This window comes from Globicephala melas, chromosome 11 (genome assembly GCF_963455315.2).
Source record: "Globicephala melas chromosome 11, mGloMel1.2, whole genome shotgun sequence".
Lineage (NCBI taxonomy): Eukaryota > Metazoa > Chordata > Mammalia > Artiodactyla > Delphinidae > Globicephala > Globicephala melas.
In genome coordinates, this window is record NC_083324.2 from 23,628,493 (window position 1) to 23,647,923 (window position 19,431).

At 54.5% G+C, this 19,431-nt stretch overlaps 1 protein-coding gene across 2 annotated transcripts in view; it reads left to right on the plus strand.

The window, feature by feature from the left end:
- Positions 1-19,431, plus strand: part of LRIG1 (leucine rich repeats and immunoglobulin like domains 1) — a 119,829-nt gene that overhangs the window by 77,871 nt on the left and 22,527 nt on the right. The window contains exons 4-9 of one of the 2 annotated variants that reach the window (XM_030867661.2): positions 2,257-2,394; positions 4,654-4,797; positions 6,276-6,419; positions 9,220-9,363; positions 12,319-12,462; positions 14,880-14,960. In XM_030867661.2, the coding sequence (XP_030723521.1) occupies positions 2,257-2,394; positions 4,654-4,797; positions 6,276-6,419; positions 9,220-9,363; positions 12,319-12,462; positions 14,880-14,960 (795 nt within the window). Of the gene's footprint in view, positions 1-2,256; positions 2,395-4,653; positions 4,798-6,275; positions 6,420-9,219; positions 9,364-12,318; positions 12,463-14,086; positions 14,149-14,879; positions 14,961-19,431 lie in introns of those variants that run through there. The other variant, XM_060308691.1, reaches the window with a different exon arrangement.

Genomic DNA, 19,431 nt, shown 5'->3' on the forward strand with positions numbered 1-19,431 from the left:
TTCTGAACGAGAAAATTTAGGATCACCATTCTCTGCACCCCCATCTGTCGTCTCCAGGTCCTGTGGACCCCTCTCTTCTTCTTCTCTCGTGTCTGTCTCTCTGTTGCCGCCACCTCTCACCTGGTCCCCTGGGACATGGATGCCCTACTCCTCAGGGCATCTGCGAGGGCTTGCCTGATGTGGTCCCCCTGCCTCTGCCCGGCCCGTCTCCTGCCAGCACGCACATCCCACCCTCTGGAGCTGGCCCCGGCAGCCTCTTCCGGCAGAATCCTCCCCAGCTCCGCCCTCCCTCCCGGCAGGTCTCATCCGTCCTCGCTCCCACGCTCCGTTGTTTCTCATCTCCATGGCTGCCTCTTCTGCTCAACAGGGACCTCTTTCCAGTGTATGAAAGAGACCCGTCTTCATCACAGCATCCTTCCTCCAGCCTGGGCCTGGCACAGAGCAGGGGCCCAGAACATGTTTGATTCAGTGCATAAATACACAGACGAGAAAAAAGAAGGAAGGTGTAAGATGAAAGAGCCAGAGGAGAGGACGGGGTGGAGGGGCAGTGGGAGAAGTGGGCGGGGGCTCGCAGCTGTCCCGTGGTCCCTTGGACTGTGTATGGTCCCTCTTTGTGTGACTTGGGGCCAGCGGCGCCCCTTCCCTTCTTTCCTCAGACCTTCTTTTCCCAGCTCCCTGGTACTGCATTCAGAGTTCCTGGATGAGGCTCAGCTCTACTCCCTTTATTTCTTGTTCTTTTTTCCCATACTTTACATAATAAAGGTCTTCTTTTCTATTCTTTTTTTCTTTTTCTCTTGGAGTCAGAAAACTGAAGAGACTATCTTTATTAAGAACTTAATAAAGAACTCAAAGGAAGTAGTTTGGGGGTGGGGCACATGGAGGGAAAAGGGGCCTCTCATTCTGTTGTGGCTTTGCTGTGTGTAAAGGAGCTGTACCCTTGTAAATGGATTTTTGGGTTCAGGGCCTGGGAGAGAGGGGAAGAAAACAAAGGCGTCGGCGAGAAGCCCCAGAGCTTCTGGGAAAGAGGGCCTTGTTTATGCCTGTTGGAAACGATTTGGTCAAGTGTTTGTTTAAGAGAGATGCCACTTGGTTAGCGACGCCTGGCTCACTTGTATCGTGTTCAAGAATGCTTTGATTGGCTGGAGACCCCGATACTGTTTACTCAGAAACTGGCCTGAGTGAAAGGCTGGAGCCCAGAGGCCCAGCGCTACCACTCCACAGATTCTGAAATATCTGAGTATTGGGATCGGGGCCACGGTGGTTTGAATCTGCCAGGCAGAGCGAAACCCACATGGGGGCCACCTGCTCCCTCCAGCCTTGGTTAGCGTCTGTCGAATTTCTCCTGATTAATAAATACTGGTTGGCGGGTTAGACTGCGGGATTTTTTAGAAAGAGGGTTAAAGGACAAGTAAGTCTTGGAGGGAGATAAACACTGAACACTTACGTGAACATCTGCCAGACACAGCAGTGTGGTTCAGGTGGGATCCTCCATATCCTTGAAGTAAAGGGTGTGGCCCCATCTTCCAGATGAGGAAACTGAGGAACAGAGCTATCAAGAGTGTGGAGTTGGAGGTGCAGGGGATTCGATTCCAGTTGGACCCAGCACTGAGTTCCTGTGTCCCTTATTAGGTTGTCAGGATTTTGCAATCTTTTTTTCATCCCTTGTGCCTGTCGCCCCACCTGGTACATGGCAGGTGTTGGTAAAATGTGAGGTATGTGATGATGCGTTCAGTTGGATTAATCTGAACTCTGGGCTCTGGTGCCTGCATTCTTGTAAGTGATGGGGTTGGACTAGGTTCTGAAGATTCTAGATGCGAGCCACATCAGAAGCTGGCTGGTTGCACTGGGCACATCCTTTGTGGGAAGGTGTACCAGTAAGATCTGAGTGCTGTTCATGCCAGGCGGCTCTCCACACGTCCGAAATATCACTCCTGTGTTCCTGTCCTTGGGGAGAGTAGCCTGGCTTAGAACTTGGGCAGACAAACTTGTCACAGACAAAGAATTTGACATTCTGTCTAGCTCCCAGTCTGCGGGTAAGAACTTGATGGAAAGAGGGATGGGAGATGTCGTTTAAGTGTGCCACAGCTAAGACCCGACGCGGCCAAATAATAATAAAATAAAAAGGGAGTGTCATAGCGTTTGTAATTTTCTGAAATTGCAAAGCAGCTAGGGAAAAAAATGTCTGGAAGAAGTGTTAAGGAAAATAGTTTCTTTGCAAAATGACATGCTGGACTCACCTTCCTTTGTGTGTCTTAGGCAACACAATAGGATCCGCAGCGTGGAAGGGAGTCAGCTGAAGGCTTACGTTTCCTTGGAAGTGCTGGATCTAAGCTCCAACAACATCACAGAGATCCGGAGCACCTGCTTCCCGCACGGGCTGCCCATAAAGGAGCTGTAAGTGCCTTGGGTCTGCCGGCAGCCCCCAGGTCTGGACGCAGGTGGACGTTCCCTCCTCTCCTCCAGCGTGGCCCGGCTGAGTCAGTGGGATGGGCACACACCTCCCTTGTCTTCCCGCAGCAGGGCAGGGGGCAGGAGACCCAGGTCCGTAGTCCTCTGTTAGCCCATTCATAGAGCATCTCCAAGTCCAGCAGCGTTATTCTGGCTGTAGAGGTGGCTGAGGAAGCCTGAGGCGGGGAGATGTTCAGTAGCCTAACAGACTGACCATTTAAGAGCAGACTCTAGGCCTGAAATATTGGCTGTGTTGACCACAAAGCCTGTTTCCTTTCTCCTTCACTGGGCTGCCTCCCACGAAAGCTTAGAACAAAGGTCTGGGGGTAGTTAGATGAGTGACATGGGAGCGAAACCTCTCTGCAGAGGCTCAACCAGCCAGTGCTCGTGCGTCCTCTGAGTTCTCTTGAGCTTCTCCGTCGGTCTGTTTCTCTTCTGCCCATCCTACTGCCCCATCTCACACCCCACCAGTTGGCAGACAGAAGAAAAACAGTCAAAGCCTGTTTAACCCACCGCTTATTGGTAGGAAAATGTTGCTTTGGGGAAGAAACTGAAAACTCAGGCTAAAAGGCACGTTCAGGTGACAGGTGAGTCCCCATCCCCTGCATTATTAGTGAGCGCTTTGGAGGGTTGTTCGTGAGGCTGGCTTTAGGGGTCGTTGTGACCCGTGTGCTCAGAGGCCAAGGCCAGGCACACAGATTTGTTGAGATCCCCGAGGAGAGGAGCGGTTTCTTTCTTAGGCTGCGTCAAAACGCCAGAGTTGGAGAAAGGAGGCCTTGGCTAATCCTTGGGCCGACATGGCAGTGCTCAGCCCTCAGTGAGGGCTTTTGAAAGGTGTCCGGCTGCCACCTGGCACTGACTTGTTTGGGACAGAGAAACCACGACTGCTAAACTGCATTGCAGTGACCTTCTCTCTCTCTGCCTAAAAGCAGGGGATGTTGTACTTTGGCACATGCTGGCCAGTGTATCTTCATCGCACAGACTCTTCTTTAATCTGGAGTGTTAAGAACAAACAGTACAGCTCCGTTCGCACAGAATCCTCATGTGCCCTGTCCTGGGCCGCTGCCTGATGGAGACGAAGAATGCCTTCTTCCATTCCGTTCCCCAATGTCGAAAATGCTCTCTGGCCTTTTTTCTCTTTTGCTTAAGCCACAAAAAGCACCATTGGTCTAGGGAAGGTAGAAGGAAAAGTGTTGGGGATAACTTCTCATAGGAAAGACCAAATCGTTACCCCCTTTTCTCTCCTTTTTCCCCCCTTCCTTGATGTAATTTACATACAACAGAATGCACAGACCTTAGCTGCCCAGTGCGTTGCGTTTTGAGGGGAGGTGCCCCTTGCACATGTAATCCTGTAGGTGGACATCCCATGCAACTATTGCTTGTTTTTTAAAGGGATTCCATGCAGACCCCTTAAAACAATTTTTTTTTCATTGAGATACAGTTGATTTTATAGTATTATATAAGTTTCAGGTGTACAGCCTAGTGATTCAGAATTTTTATAGATTATAGTCCATTTATAGTTGTTATAAACTATTGGGTATATTCTGTGATGTACAGTATATCCTTGCAGCTTATTTATTTTATACCTAGTAGTTTGTACCTCTTAATCCCCCTCTCCCCTCCCCTCTCCCCACTGGTAAGCACTCATGCAGATCTCTCTAACTAGAATGTTTCTCTGACACATTTAAAATTATTTAAATGAATTGGTTTATGGGCATTTACATGTCATACAATGAGACCCACTTCAAAATTAAAGGCTGTTTCTCCAAATTATGACATCCACTCTGACCTTGCTTCGCAGTGGACTTTCTGCTGCCTAAGGTTCTTCTCACCGACCTTGAACCCTAACTCTTGGGTAGTGGGTGCGAGGGACTCCTGCAGCGGCCCAGCTGGGGTGTGAGGGTGGCTGGGGTGGAGGTAACTGACTTCCCTCCCACCCTCCTGGGGTAAACCCCTCCGGCCACGAGCAGAGCAAGCTCTGGGCTCAAACAGGGCTTCCGTCGAGCCTGACAAGGATGATCCTGACACCCGAGTCTGGGAGTAGAGGTGAGCTTTGCAGCCTCGGGACGACAGATGTCTCGTTGGAAACCCATCCTTCTGGGTGTGTTTTAGCTCATTTTCCTAACTCAGGCAGGTCTGGTGTCGGTAACAGAACGAGGAAGGCCTCCTACTGACCACCGCGTTTTCTCTCATGAATCATTCCAGCAACCTGGCGAGCAACCGGATCAGCACCCTGGAGTCGGGAGCGTTTGACGGTCTGTCACGGTCGCTGCTAACGCTTCGGCTGAGCAAAAACAGGATCACGCAGCTTCCTGTGAAAGCCTTCAAGTTACCCCGGCTGACACAACTGTGAGTACAGAGACCTGCACTTTAATTCAGCTTAGCCACACTTCACGGAGGCCAGATTTCCCCCAGGACCTCGATCCAAATGCACCCCCTTCCCCGCTGCCCCTCGGTCAGGCTGTGCATCCACTACCGTGGACGCAGAGCCTAATAAACGCAAATGAGAAGCTGGGTCTGGTGCCTGCGGGCCGCCCCAGGTTGCCCAGGAAAGGTCCGCCGAGGACGTACATGCCTGTCCTCATCGGCACTTTCCAAAACGCAGTGCGGAATCCTGCTGCCTAGCTGATCCTGGCTGATGCTTAGACTGTGGGCGTGGGGTTCCTTACTTATCTCCGAGGTTTTTGTGTTTCTTTAAGGCACCCGGATAATCTGTACTGTGGACATTACAGAGTCCGGCACTGCTCGGGCAGTTTGAGAGGAAGTCAGTGTAGCCAGCGGTAGGAAGCAGGAGATGGGTCACCACCTTCATCTCCTTAATCTCAGAAGGTAGTTAATGGATTGTTTTTTTAAATGAAAGGGTGTCATTCTTTACTTTTTCGACCAGCACGGCTGAGTGCCCTCCTAGAATGGCCCAGGGTTTGGAGTCAAGAGAACCTCTGTTTACCAGAACCTGATGGACTGTTTGTCCCCTGGTTGTTTTGTTGGCCGGTGTCCTTTTTTTGTATCAGAAGAGTGCTACCTCGGGAAAACAAGCTGATAATCGATGTTTGGTTTAAGCGGAACAACACAAGTGTTCACGGCCAGGTTTGGTGGCGAGACGGGGTGTGCCCCGCCCTGCTCCCTCCCGCCGCTCCGACACACCTGCGCGGCGGGGCCCGGCCGTGCCCTCTCCAGTGCTGGAGAAGCTCTCTGGATGCTCAGGGCCGTATGTGGGTCATGAGACGCTGCGGAAGTATTTGGGGAAATGCAAGGGCTTTCTGGCCAGGCTGTGTGCTCCCTTGCTTGAGTGTTACCGATGGAGCCAGTTCACCCAGATTCCTGAGATCTTTTGGCTCAGTGAGGCTTCAGCGCACGGGGGTTGGAAGCCCGTGTGTACGCTTCGCAGTGCGCCCAGATGCCCGCCCCTGAGGGCAGTCACTTCCCTCCATCAGTAGAGACCTGAGTAGTGCCTCGGTGGGAAACGTCGTTGCCGTTTGATACCCGTTGGTTAGATTTTTCCTGGGTTGAGGCATCTGGTGTGGGTCTCTGCTGCTGAGTTAAGAGACAGCTCACCTAAGACGTTCACCTCCTGAGTCATACCCCCTCCTCACTGCAGAGTCATGGGTGCTTGGGGGAGAAATGGGAGCACTCGCTCATTCGGGGGTGCAGTGGGACCGGCTTCTGGGAGCTCTGGGCCCCCCTTTCACCAGTTAGCAATGGCCCGTCAGCGTCTGCATGCACATGGGCGTGCACGTCTGTGGTACGTCTCTGGGGACCGCGTGGCGATGGTTGTAGGCGGGGCCGTGGGTGGGGGACGCTCTGAACCGCTGGCTTCGTCTCTTTAGGGACCTCAATCGGAATCGGATTCGGCTCATCGAGGGCCTGACGTTCCAAGGGCTCGACAGTTTGGAGGTGCTGAGGCTCCAGCGAAACAACATCAGCAGGCTGACGGACGGCGCCTTCTGGGGTTTGGCCAGGATGCAGGCGCTGTGAGTGCGGGCCCGCGCCGGGGATTCTTGCAGGCGCTGAGGGACCACTTAGGACCTCGGCCGGACCCAGCCCCTGCCCTTTGGGACTTCAGCTGGGCGCCACTCATTGTCTTTGGGGACTTCGCCAAACCTCAGGGTGTTTTTCTTGCAGGTTAAGAAAATCTCTTGGGGGGAGTTTCATTGGATTCAGTGAAGCGAGTTGGTTCGTGAGGTTGGAAGAGGGGCTGTTTTGCTGGGGCTGCTTCCCCTCCCCGTTTCCCCTCCCCTTGTTAATCCAGAACAAGTGCACGTGCCCGACGCACAATGAGGCCAAACGATACCAAAACGTCGGAGTTTGGAGCAGAGAAAGGTTTATTGCGGGGCCGTGCAAGGAGACGGATGGCTCGTGCCCCCAAAACCCCGAACTCCCCAGAGGGTTTCAGCAAAGCATTTTTAAAGGCCAGGTGAGGCAGGGGCGTGGCTGGTTGTTGCAGACTTCTTGGTGTAGGAATCCTTTGTCCTTGCAGCTTAGGGTGTAGGTCAGGTCCCGATGTTCCTGTAAACCTCCAACAATACAAATGTTAGTCTCTGTTCTGCAACTTTTTATCTCTATGTGAATACAAAAGTGTTAACACCTTTAAAGGTCAGAGCCTTGAAAATGGGCTACCCTGTATATTTCACGCTACAGGCAAGATTCTTAACTGGAAGCAAAAGCAATAGAAGGCGAAGGTTAAAGTAAAAGAGGCATCTGAGATGGAGTCAGATTTGTTCTTCCCTATTAGACCCCCACCCTGCCGCCTTGGAGGACAGTGGTCTCCCTTCCCACATCCTCTCCTGTCTCGCGCACGCCACAGGAAGTTCCCTCTCTCCTCACTTTGGGTTTGACCATCTTTCTTGATGTGCAGGTGGGCCAAAAATGTATAGTTCATCCTGAGAGATTTATTTATGTTCTGTGAACTAATCAAGCCACTCGCTGCAGATGTTCCACTTTTATCGAGGGAGCGCTCGCTCCAGCCAGATGTGGACAATCACGGGGCTTGCCTGCCTGTGGAGGGATGGAAAAGCATCCGGAGAAGGGCAGACGAGGCAGTTACCAAGCTTCAGCTTTTCAGCATTTACATTTATTTATTTTTAATCAAAAGAAACATTTACTCACAGTTGAACAAAATCAAATTGTGAAGAAAAGTAGTTGTTGCCCCCCACCAATCCCAGCTGCCATTCTCTCTTTCCCCCAGTTCCACCCCCATGAGGCAAGCAGTCACTTCCATTCATTCTCTTTTTGGGGTTTTCTATTTGTAGTGGTTACTTCCCAGTTAATACACTTGTACCACTATCTTGATGTGTTACCGTGAGATTTCTTGCTTTATTGTCAATGATTCAGCTCGCTCAGGACACCCCCATGCCCTTCCAGTCTCTACAAGTTACATCACTCCGTTTAAGCCTTTTATCAGGTATCTTTGCAACTGATACAAAAAACAAAAACTCCAGGTCCGGTTCCATCAACCTTCTGAGCCGTCCTCATTATCAGGAGCATCTCTCGATATGCACACCGTCTCACACACACACACACACGCACACACACACATGCGCGTACACGCACGCGCACACACACACTTTTTGTAAAATGACATCCTTAGCACTGCTGTTTTGCTTCTCCCTCTCTTCGTTGTTCACCTTTGCGTGGCTCTGCCTCTGTTTTTACATATTCGAACACGCTTTTCCTTGACATTCTTAAAACTGTCATTTTGGACTTTGGAACCCAGGTGGTCATGAGCTGGGAGGGCCGGGAGTCAGAATTCTCAGAAGAACATGGAGTCCTTAGCACATGACATTTGGGTTTTACGGTGAACAAATTCATACCAGTTGGGGGGTGAAGAAAGAGTTGCCTTAGAGGTTATTTATAAATTAAAGGCTAACCTTTTGAGCAGAGGCAGAAAAAGGACGATGGATAAAAGTGAAACCTGGTTGCCTGAAGCCCTTGTAATACTGAACGTGGAGCAGCATTTGAAGTAGTAGCTTCTGTTCAAGAGGCCAGTCCCATGGGGCGGAGTTGTCCGTGGCCGGGCTATGCGGCGTCGAGAAGCAGGATGGTAGTAACGTCCCTCCGTAATTTAGCAGGAGCTCAGTTCCCAGCACGATGCTGAGTCGCTGACCTGCGTTCTCTTCCTTCTCAGCACAGCCCTGTGGAGTCGATACTTCTTGGGTATCTCCACTTTATGGTTGTTCAGGCTCCTTCAACCAGCCAGGTGGCAGAATTGAGAATTAAATCCCAGTAGTTTGACCCCAGAGCTCAAACCGTGTTTCTTGGCGCAGTGGTCCAGAGCCCAGGCTTGGTTAGCGAGGCCCAGGTTTGAATTCTGGCTGAGCTGGGAATGAGCGTTAGGCAGCTTCCCTAGCTTCTCCCAGCCTCAGTCTTCTCATCTGCAAGATGGGGATAATGATGCGAGCTTCCTCCTCATCGCTCTTCTTTCTCTTTCTGGAGTGGGCTTTGCCTTCTGCTCGGAGCTCCTCTGCCTGTGTGTGTGCTGGTTCGCTTGTACTCGGCTGGTAAGGTTGCTTCTAGGAGCTTCCCCTTGGCCTCTGAGCTCTCTCAGTCGGCCTGGGTCCTCACCGCCATCTGCGTTGCTTTGAGTGTCTTCTCCTGCCCCCCATACAGGTGTGCACACACACATGTAGGTGCGCACACTCCCCTCACTAATCTCTCCAGCAGTGCTGTCGGATCCTGGGTGACGCCGGGGAGCCGCTCCTTCGCCGTGGGTTGGGTGGGTGCGTGAGCCCCCGGGGGTCCACGCTCACCCCGCGCACGTGGCCGTCATTGCAGGCACCTGGAGTACAACAGCCTGACGGAGGTGAACAGCGGCTCGCTCTACGGCCTCACGGCCCTGCACCAGCTCCACCTTGGCAACAACTCCATCTCCCGGATCCACCGCGACGGCTGGAGCTTCTGCCAGAAGCTGCACGAGCTGTGAGTGTCCCCTCCTGGCTCCGCAGGTGCTTTGTGGACACAGCCCGGAGGTGACTCCTCCAGAGCCCGGGGAACTCTGGGCCGCGCGTCCCATGGCACGGCGGGCTTGGGGGTTCAGGGGCCTGTTGCGGAGGGAGGAAAGAGCCCCCAGCAGGCAGGCCCAGAACGGGACCCCGAGGCCCCGCGGATCGCAGCCACTGGGGCCTCACGCCCACCTCATCTCTACTCTTCGCCCCAGTTCACGTTAGCAGGGGCTGCTGTCGAAGGGTGGCTGTTCTGAGAGCCTCTGTCTACGAATGGCTCCACCACGTAACACGTGCTCCTCTCACGAGAGGGGCTCCGGGCAGGCCTCGGCGATACTGCATGTTCGGTTCCAGACCACCTCAGTAAAGCAAGTCACACACTTTTTGGCTTCCCAGTGCATAGAAAAGTATCTTCATGCTATACTGTAGTCTGTTAAGTGTGTAGCAGCATGATGTCTTAAAAAATTATCTTAATTAAAGATACAGATCTTAATTAAAAAATACTTCATTGCTAGAAAATGCTGTCCATCATCTGACTACACAGGGTTGCCAAAACCTTCAATTTGGTAAAAAAAAAAAAAAAAAAGGCAATATCTACAAAGTGCAATATAGCAAAGCGCACTAAAACGAGGTGCGCCTGTATTGGGGCTCAAACACAGAAAGGACAGTGAACCCGAGGGACGGTGGCACACTGACAGTGGGAGAATTTCTACGTGCATGTAGTTTCTGTCATGTGGTTTCTGTCGTCCTTCCCCTGACAAGTGGCCCAGGCACCTGGCTCCTTCTCCCCAGCTTTGGGTCCCTCGGCCTGGTGGCGAGGCTCCCGTGCAGACGGGAATGTGTGCTTATACTTCACGTAAAGAGATTTCCCCCACGGGGCTCCAGGCTGGGACTCGGATCCCCTGAGCTGGCACCCAGGGTCCCTGACACCCGCAGTGACAGGCTGTCTCCTGGGTGGGGAAGGGCTGGGGCCTGGGCTATCCTGCCATGTCCCGGTGGGTCGTTGATCATGAAAGCAGCATTTCCTGGGACTTGGTGGACACAGTCGTGTCCCTTTGTTTTAATCCCATGTCTAGAAGGTTGGGGTTTTTGGAGGGAAAAAAGTAGTTCCTCAACATGGTTATCATCCCAACTTAATATGTTCAAGGTTGTTCAATTCTGCTGTAGTCCAGTATGTTTATTTTTTTTTTTTAAGACAGTTTGGGTGGGTTTTCTTTTTTCTAGGCTTGACTGTAGGGAAAGGCTCACCCACTGAGGTGAGTGATTACAAGTGCCAAGCCTGGCTTTCTTGTCTGTCTCTTGCCCTCAGCAGGCAAACTGAAGGGGATGTTTAAACCTAGTGCTGAGTCTTGCAGCTAGTGTTTTTATCTATTTGTCCACGTTCTTCCCCTCCACCAGCTCCCCTCCTTCTTCCCCCCCTCCCTTCCCCACCCACCCCACTCTGACCTGGAGTTTATATTTCAGTGAGTCCATCATTACCTAATGCAGAAATCAATAGTCCCACCTCTTTCCTGTGGCTGGCTTTCCTTGGAGAGAGAGAGAGAGAGAGAGAGAGAGAGTGTGTGTGTGTGTCTGTGTGTGTGTGTGTGTCTGTGTGTGTGTGTGTGTGTGTGTGTGTGTGTGTGTACCCTTTGGGTTTAGCTTCCTGACCCTTCCAGGCAGTGCACCTGCCCGGTATTCTCACGTGGAATGGGATGGCTTCTGAAAGACTCTTCCCTCAGGCCCTGACCCCGCTAGGGAACTCCCAGGACCCATGGTTCTCCGCTGTCCAGGCCTAGGAGCCACAGGGAAGCGGGAGAGGTCTTCTCAGCGCCCGGGGGCCCCGTACTTGCACAGGCTCTGAATCGCAGAGGGTGTGTGCGCCCTGCTGCTGAGGCAGCGGTGAGGGGCGCACTCCCTGTGCCGCCTCCGGCTGCTTTCTGTGCCCTTCCAAAGGGGCAGAGAAGGTCACGGGAGCGTCCCCCGACCAGCCTAGCATTTTGCCCGACACCCAGGTAACCTTGGAGCCAGATTCAGAGTTGCTTTCCACGTGTGTGTCCCGCCCCTCCTTTAAACTAAATTCTTTAATTGCAGGTGAGGATGTAATTTTGATCTCCTGCCAGGTCTCTGCAACTGACAGGCACCATGACTTATTTTTCCAGGAGAGAAAAACTGTCACTCCCTGCTACCTTTAAAAACTTGCTGATCTTCTCCGAATTTATTTTCCTTCCTCCTGCCCCAGCCCAGAGATTCCATTTTTTGAGGATAGATGACTAATATGCTAAGTAACCAACCCAGGGCTATGTCAGAGACGCAGGGACTGTGCTGGGAGGAAAGAAAGATTGATTCTGATGCTCAGGGAAGGTGTGTGATTGGGGGTGTGTTCCTTACTTACAGTAGGGGGATCATGCTAAGAGGCTGGCTTGGGTGAGGGCAAGGTAGCCCGGATGGGAGACTCTGGTCCCCCGGGTGCTGCCCAGGTGAGGCCTGCAGTTCAGTGAGGAAGGCTTGTTCCAGGCAGTGGCTGGTGGTGCCCTCTGCTGGCCAATGCTGGGAGGCTGTCCGGCTCCCTTGCTCACTATGAGAACCCGCTGGCGTCCTGTCCAGAGTCTCAGGCCACAGCCATGAGAGATCTGTCATGGCCTGAATCAGGACCAGCCATGGACACCAGGTGCATGCAGGGGTTGGAGCCTTGTGGTTCTTTGTTGTATGGCCCTGTGCTGTGTAGTGCTCCCAGTTTACAGCCCTCCTTCCAGGAGTCAAAATGTATGGGTATCAAGCCCTGGTGGGTTTCTAGCTGTGAGACCATTTTGCCCTCGGATCCTCGTGGGCGTATCCCTTCCCACTGGGACCTAGGTGACTGGCCGACCATGGCTGTACGTTCGGGAGAAGAGGGGGAGGGCAGTGCCGTGCAACCTGATTGCGATGTTTGCTTTCCCCTCCCCTCCCTCAGGATCCTGTCCTTCAATAATCTGACCCGGCTGGATGAGGAGAGCCTGGCTGACCTGAGTAGCTTGAGCATCCTACGCCTCGGCCACAACTCCATCAGTCACATCGCGGAAGGCGCCTTCCGGGGACTCAAAAGCCTGCGCGTCTTGTACGTCCTTCCCCATTGGGTTGGTGGGAGAGCAGAATAGAGCACACCAGCTGCTTCACTGCATTCCCTTCTCATTGGTCTTGAGTCACAATTAGATCCAAAGCTGACCTGTGATGTGTGCCAGACTCTCAAAGTTTCATGTAATAAATCGAAAAAGAGCTAGTTGAGCAGAAAAGTGTCCCTCATTCCCCCCGGGGTGGTGCCTAGAGTGATGACGACTCAAAGAAAACTGTCATCACCACGCACTGGTTCCTGCAGTGCGCTTGGCGGGACGTGGGGTCCGGCAGTGGGAAAGGTTCCCCAGGCTGCGCGCTGCCGCCCCCAGATCAGCAGCCTTGGGGCCGTCTTTCCCATCCTGAGCCTTCCCGCTGCGACTTCCATGTTTCAGTTCTGAGTTTTCCTATCTGAGCCAGGGCAATCCTGAGGCTCGTGTCTTGGGCTAGCGTCTCAACTTCTTCAGCATATAGCCTGCATCCAGGACGCCCGTTTCCAGAAGAGGTGATGAGGGAATCCCGTGTCTCTCCCGGAGCCTTTTTAGGGTCATTTAACACAATGGAGATGATCATGTCATTTCCCTCGAAGTTCCCCGTGAGGTGGAGGGAGTTGCCAGGAGTTGCTGCAGGGTGCTTTTCTGGGACTTCAAATTTTCTGGGCTTTTCTGGGCTTTCGAGAACTTCCAGGCAACAGAACAAGCAGCCATAAAGCGGGGGTTGGGGACGGTGGGAGCGGCATCTGGATTTCAACAGGCAGTGGCCGTGGGGTCTGAGGCCTCCCTCCCAGCTATGCCCCCTGCAGAAAGAGCGGCCTATTCCGGCGTGCCGGGGAGGAAGGCCTTTGCACTTGCGCTTAGCAGAGGCGGCAGAGGCTTCCTGCCAGGCCGTCGTGGAGGAGTGAGAAAGAGCCCGACGCCAGGCTGCTCAAGCCGAGGTCAGCCTCGGAGCCATGGCAGTGCTGAATGACAAGGCCGGGACGTTCAGACTCAGGAGGCCAGAGAAGTGAGAAAAAACCTTTGGCAGCTGGGGCTCAGAGCAGGGAGACACAGAGCAGCAGCCCCGGGTCCCGGGTGTTTCAGGACCAAGATAATGGGAGGAACCTGATGAAAGGACGAGGCCCTTCCAGCCTCAGGATCTCGGCTCTGAGCTTCCGCTTGTAAAGTAAAGGTCAGAATGAGCATTTCTCTCCAAGGTCTGAGCTCCCCTCCCCGCGGGCGCTCACAGGAGCCGAGAGCAGCATCCTTTCTGGTCCTGGCCCGCGTCTCCTGAGGCTCAGGAGGGGAAGGTGTGGCTGAGCTGGTGGAAAGTTGGAGCGGGCCAGCCCAGGGCAGCATGGGGGCCTGGTCGCCAGGTGGGGTGTGTTGCCCGCTGGGGTGACCTGCCCTTGGAAGCTGGGGGAGGAAGCTGAGTCATTGGCCTTGTGATTTGCGTTGTTGGCGGAGACTGGGCCGAAAAGTTGGCCTGGTCCTCTGGTCTTGGCAATTGGGTCACCAGTCTGACTCAGCACCCAGATGTCGTCCCTGGCTGAGAGTCAGCACCTGTGCAGGCCCTGGGGGGAGACGGGCTCTGGGCGCCAAACCCACTAGAGAGGGCCCTGTGCTGGGGCCTCTTTCTTCCCTGTCCTTTCCTCCATGTGCCTTCTGCAGTTTCTCGGTCAAGTCCAGGAAAGGGACCCTGGCTGGGGTGAAAGCAGGTGGGAACCTTAGGGAACCTTTCGGACTCATTCTCAGAGCAGTGGACAGAAATCCGCTCTTTGGGGGCAGATTCCAAAGCAGGCTTTCCCCTGGGGCCTGGCATGTGCCCACTGGGGAGCAGCACATGCAGCTGGGGAGCTGCCAGTCCAAGGCCTACGTCAGCTGTGTTGCGAGGCTGAGAAAGCCAGTTCTCACGGCAGGGTGGCTGAGTGGTCATGCCCCTAATCTTTTTTTTTTAATTAATTAATCAATTTATTTATTTTTGGCTGTGTTGGGTCTTCGTTGCTGCACGTGGACTTTCTCTAGTTGCGGCGAGCGGGGGCTACTCTTCATGGCGGTGCGCAGTCTTCTCATTGCGGTGGCTTCTTTCGTTGTAGAGCACGGGCTCTAGGCACGCGGGCTTCAGTAGTTGTGGCACGTAGTCTCAGTAGTTTTGGCTTGCGGGCTCTAGAGCACAGGCTCACTAGTTGCGGCGCACGGGCTTAGTTGCTTCGCGGCATGTGGGATCTTCCCGGACCAGGGCTCACACCCGTGTCCCCTGTATAGGCAGGTGGATTCTTAACCACTGTGCCACCAGGGAAGCCCACGCCTCTAATCTTAACTGGATGTTCCGTTTGGGCACCTAGAACACACCGAGATGCTTTGAGCTTCTTCAAGGTGGCAGAATGGGTGTGAGTCTCTCTTCCTGCCACAGACTGAATGGTGAGCTTTCTGTCTGTCTCCTCCCCAGGGACCTGGACCACAACGAGATTTCGGGGACAATCGAGGACACCAGTGGTGCTTTCACAGGGCTTGACAGCCTCAGCAAGCTGTGAGTATCTGGGCGTCGGAAGATCCGTGGGGCTGGTGCATGGAGACGGCTCCACGGGCCCCTACACCCTGTGTTCTGCGCCCGCCCCTGGGAGTGTTGGCACATTTATCTTCTTTTGTTTGGGAAGGAAAGTCTGAATAGGGGGGCAGAAGGCATCCCACCTTCTCCCTGACCCACCACCTCATCACTGCCCTGGGTGTTGGTTTCTTTGGGGCTAGAGAGCTGGTGTTTGGAGGCCTGTTGGGTCTTTTCTCCTGTTCAATTCTTGACTGATGTGAAAACAACTTTTTTGTTGTTCTTTGCTCAAAGGAGTCTTGCCCTCTTACCGAATTTCTAGAAATTCTAAACGTCTAAAGCCAAGTAACTCTTGATGGTTTTGAGTCTTCGGGCAGTCTCTTTTGTTGTCAATCATAATCGTAAATGGAAACAATCATGACCATACAGTAGCTGTTTTTTATTCAAGGTTTCTGGTGTTTGGGGTTTGTTTTTCTATGCTCCTAGAATTTGCGAGGGGTGGGGGGGGTGTGGTGTGTGTGTGTGTGTGTGTGCGCGCGCGCGCTGCAGATGAGGAAACACAGGGGAAGGGATTTTGCCCAAGATCACACAGCCGGTGGGCGGCAGGCCTGGGACTCACCCGTGTTGCCCCGAAGCCTTGTGCTGTGGGGGAGGGATTGGAGGAGGACAAGACAGAAGACGGCCCCCACTCCGTCTCCCCCAGCCTGTTGTGGTGACGGCGAGCCGAGCAGAGCACGAGGATAAAGTAAATATTTTGAAAGCAGCAGTGGAGGGCGAGGCTCCGGGAAAGCCCGTGGAGGCAGGGGCTTTCTGCAGAGTTAACGTTTCTAATTTGTTTTGAAAAGTGGGGTTTTTCACGCGTTTGCTAGTCTGGGAGTTGCACGCGTCAGCCGTTTTGGCTGTCTGAGGATTCGTTCTCTTCTTGAGGCTCCTGCGTTCTGATAGTGGGTCCCAAATGCCTGTCGGCCTTCTTTTTCTCCCCTAAACAAATGCTCCTTTCTCCCCCACCTCCTGGGCCCTTTACCCAGCAGGTTTGGGAAGAGCCAGGACAGCACGACGGGGTGGGACAGAGGCCTGTCATTGACCAGAGGAGCCTCAAGCTCGGGATGCAGCTGCAGGGATGGTGGAGCCGGGGGGCTGGGCGCCTGCGCAGCCATTCAACACAAGCCTTCTCTGCGGGGCCTGTCCCTGCGGTGGAACCTGGAGCCGGTTCTTGGGTGTCGCGGCTTCCAGGAGGCTCTTCCCTGCCAGCTGGGGGCGGTGACCCTTGAGGGCACTAGGGCTTCCGGTTCTGCAAAAGCCGTTCGCTGTCCGTAGCCTAGAGCCGCCTTCCTAATCGCCTGCTGTCTGTTCCCCAGCAAGTTCTCCTACTGGACTAGGGTAACAGTCCGGTGTTTGACCCACTGGACTAGGGTAACAGTCCTGTGTAAAGTCCCAAGAAGGCAGCACGAGTGCCCGTAACCCTTGCTTGCACTGCCCGCTTGACGTGGGTGTTTGGAAGCAGTGGGTTCACGGTGACACTGTAAAATGCAGTGTCGTCTCCTCCCACCCAGCCCCACTGATCAGGATCTTGGGCCTGGAGGCTCCTGTATCCTTTTCCAAAAAAACCAGAGAGATGCACACAACTGGGGGAAATTGGGACAGTGACAGTGGTTCCTTAATATGATTAAATATATGCAGTCATTTACTTAGGTGCCATGGTGTTGTGGTTATGTTGCAAAAGACAAAAAAAAAGAATCCTCTTCTTGGATAAAAAAAGAAAACTATGTGATAGATATTCCCAGTGGTCCAGCCCAGGTTGGGAGTGAGGAGTGGGCAGAGACGGAACAGGATTGGCACCATCAGGTGATGGCCGTAGCTGTGTGGCGGGCACGTGGGGCTCACGACACCCTCCCGTCTGCCTATGCGGGTGTGTGAAATCTTCCATATTAAGGGGGGAAAAGGAAGGCCCGTGCTTTCCTGTGATCCGGGCGCACAGCTCCGGTTAGAAAGCACTGTGAGCGGGCCGTGGAGGCTCTTCCTGCCTCGTGAGGTGTGCCTGGCCCTTGGGGACGCCGGGCTTCTGGTTCCGCATACACCAGCCTGTGTGCAGCCTGGAGCCGCCTTCCTAACGGCTAACGGTGTTGAGTCAGCGTTTGTTGAATGAAGCGGGGAGGAACCCGTGCTGCTTTGGTCTCCCCAGAGCAATGCGCAGACGCTCCGCGGCGTGGCCGTGCCACCGAGAGGCCCTGTTTAAGCGGCCTGGGGGTGAGTCTGTCGGACCCATTACAAATGGGGGGGGGCTCACATCAGCCAGGAGGGGGGCTGTCCCTCTAGAGCCTCTGGTGGGCTCGGCGGTGGAAGCAACTGAGGGGCGGAGGTCAGAGACCTCCCTCAGAAGGGAAGGTGGACACGCTAGCTGGCCTGCACTCTCTTACTTGAGGACCCGGGGTTCTCCCTGCCGTGCCCGAGGGCAGCCCGAAACTAAAACGTCTTCCAGGAAAGGAACAAGTGAGCAGCGGAGCCATAAAAGGCTTCCGTCTGCGAAGCCTGCCCTGCCCTTCATTTTTCCAGCTGCTGAACACAGCCATTTGGGAGGGTTCCTGAGTCCGGAGCTTCCTGGCAGGGCGTTCATTACACGCACCCACCCGACGCCCCTCCTTGCAGAATGCTTTTGGAACACCTGCTGGGGGCCTGCTGAGCTCATAGCCCGGGGAGTAGGGGAGGCAGGGTTTCTGGAGCACAGGTCAGCCGCAGAGGGGAGGGTTCGGTCACTTGCGGACGAAGAGGAGGCAGGTGCCGCCCCGTGATTCCAGCTCTCTCCGGGGCATTCCTGGGGGCAGGGGGCCGAGTGACACAGCAGTAGCCGCTGCCCTTCAGCCTTCCTGGGGTGAAGGCGGCAAGAGCCGGAAGACCCTTGGCTGGGTTGGCGGGGCTGGGGGAGAGGGTGTGATAGGTGATCCCCAGGGTCGCCGTCTGCTCCACGTCGCTGGCGCGGGGGACGTGGGGCCGGCTCTGCCTTCCGGGAGCCATCGATCAGGTGCGCCACGTCTCCGCTGCCCACCGGCACGTGGCACACAGGCACGGGGACACACCTGGCCCACAGCCCCAGCTCTCCCGTGCGCACACAGCGGCCTGTCACTGGAACCGCAGTCTGCCAGCCGAGCCCCGGCCCCCACCCGCAGACGCCTGCTGGGGAATGTGAGGACCTACTGTAATCCACCAACAGGAGATGCGCTCCTGGATAATCGAGCATCTGAGAGTTTGTTTTATTGGTATTGTCGCCGTTAGGAGTAACAGCCTGCCCTCGTGGTAGGAGAGGCCAACGTGACTAGTATTTAATGGATGATATAAAGCACAGCTTTTTTTCCTGGATCTCGTTTACGGAAGATTTCACTAAACAGTTCAATACCGTTCACTAGGACCTGGAGCCCGCAGTGGCTCGGCCTGGGGCATCTGAGTGAGTGAGAGGCTGGCAGTGCTCTCAGTAGCGCCGGGCTTTGGTGCCCTGCAGGCTGGTGCTGGCTGGACTTGCTCTGTGGTGCAGTTGTGGAAACGCTTTCTGGGTGAGGTTGTTCTCACATCCATGCAGACCGCCTCCCAGAGGAGAAGGCAAAGGGCTCTCTGGCCGTTGTGCTCCTTTACCCTCCGGAGGCAGGGCACAGAGCTGCTTTGTCTGAGGGCCGAGCCCAGAGTTGCCAGGGGGGCTGCATCAGCAGAGGACCTGGGAGGGCACCCATCCTGACGCACTTGGGGTGCGGCAGCCCTGTGGTCCGGCTGCCTTCCGAGTCCCCTGGCGAGGGCTGGGTCCTCTGTGTGTGTGATCCCATCTCCCGGAGGCAGCCTCCTGGTCCTTGCCTGCCGGGCCCCAGGAGCCTTTGGCACTTGGGTGGGAGCCCGGGGCCCGTGTGGCAGGCGGTGCCAGGCTGCCCTGCCGTCTTTGGTTTTCTTCAAGGCTCGCATTTCTTTTCTTCCCTCTTCTCAGGGAGGGCTGTGTGCTTGCTGTTTTCCCTTGTGGGTCCCGTCTTAACGAAGGTCTGAAGATAGATCTGGCCTTTAGTCGAGATCTTTCCCCTGGTCCTCGGTGGGTTCTAGACAAGGAATTCCCCTCCTGGCGAGGGGCTGAGCCGGCCTGCCTTTCTGTAAGGCTTTCTCCTGACCACCTGCCCTCAGTGCCTAGGAGTCCCTGTCCCACACCTGCGGTGCTGAGACCTCCCAGGAGCTGGTTCCCAGCAGCCCATGTCCTTCTTAACCTACCCTTTGGAGAGTCCCGGTGGACACCATCGTCAAAGAGCCCCATACTTGTCAGCACTACCTCAGGTGCTCGCTGGCAGAATTTCCTGTGCCAGCAGCAGTTAGAGGGAACTCCTTGGTGGGCTCTCATCAGAGCATCTGATAACGAGGAGGGAAAACTGGAACCTTGATGCTTTTCATTCCCAACGTCCAGCCACTCTAGGTGCCACCCCTACCCCAGTTC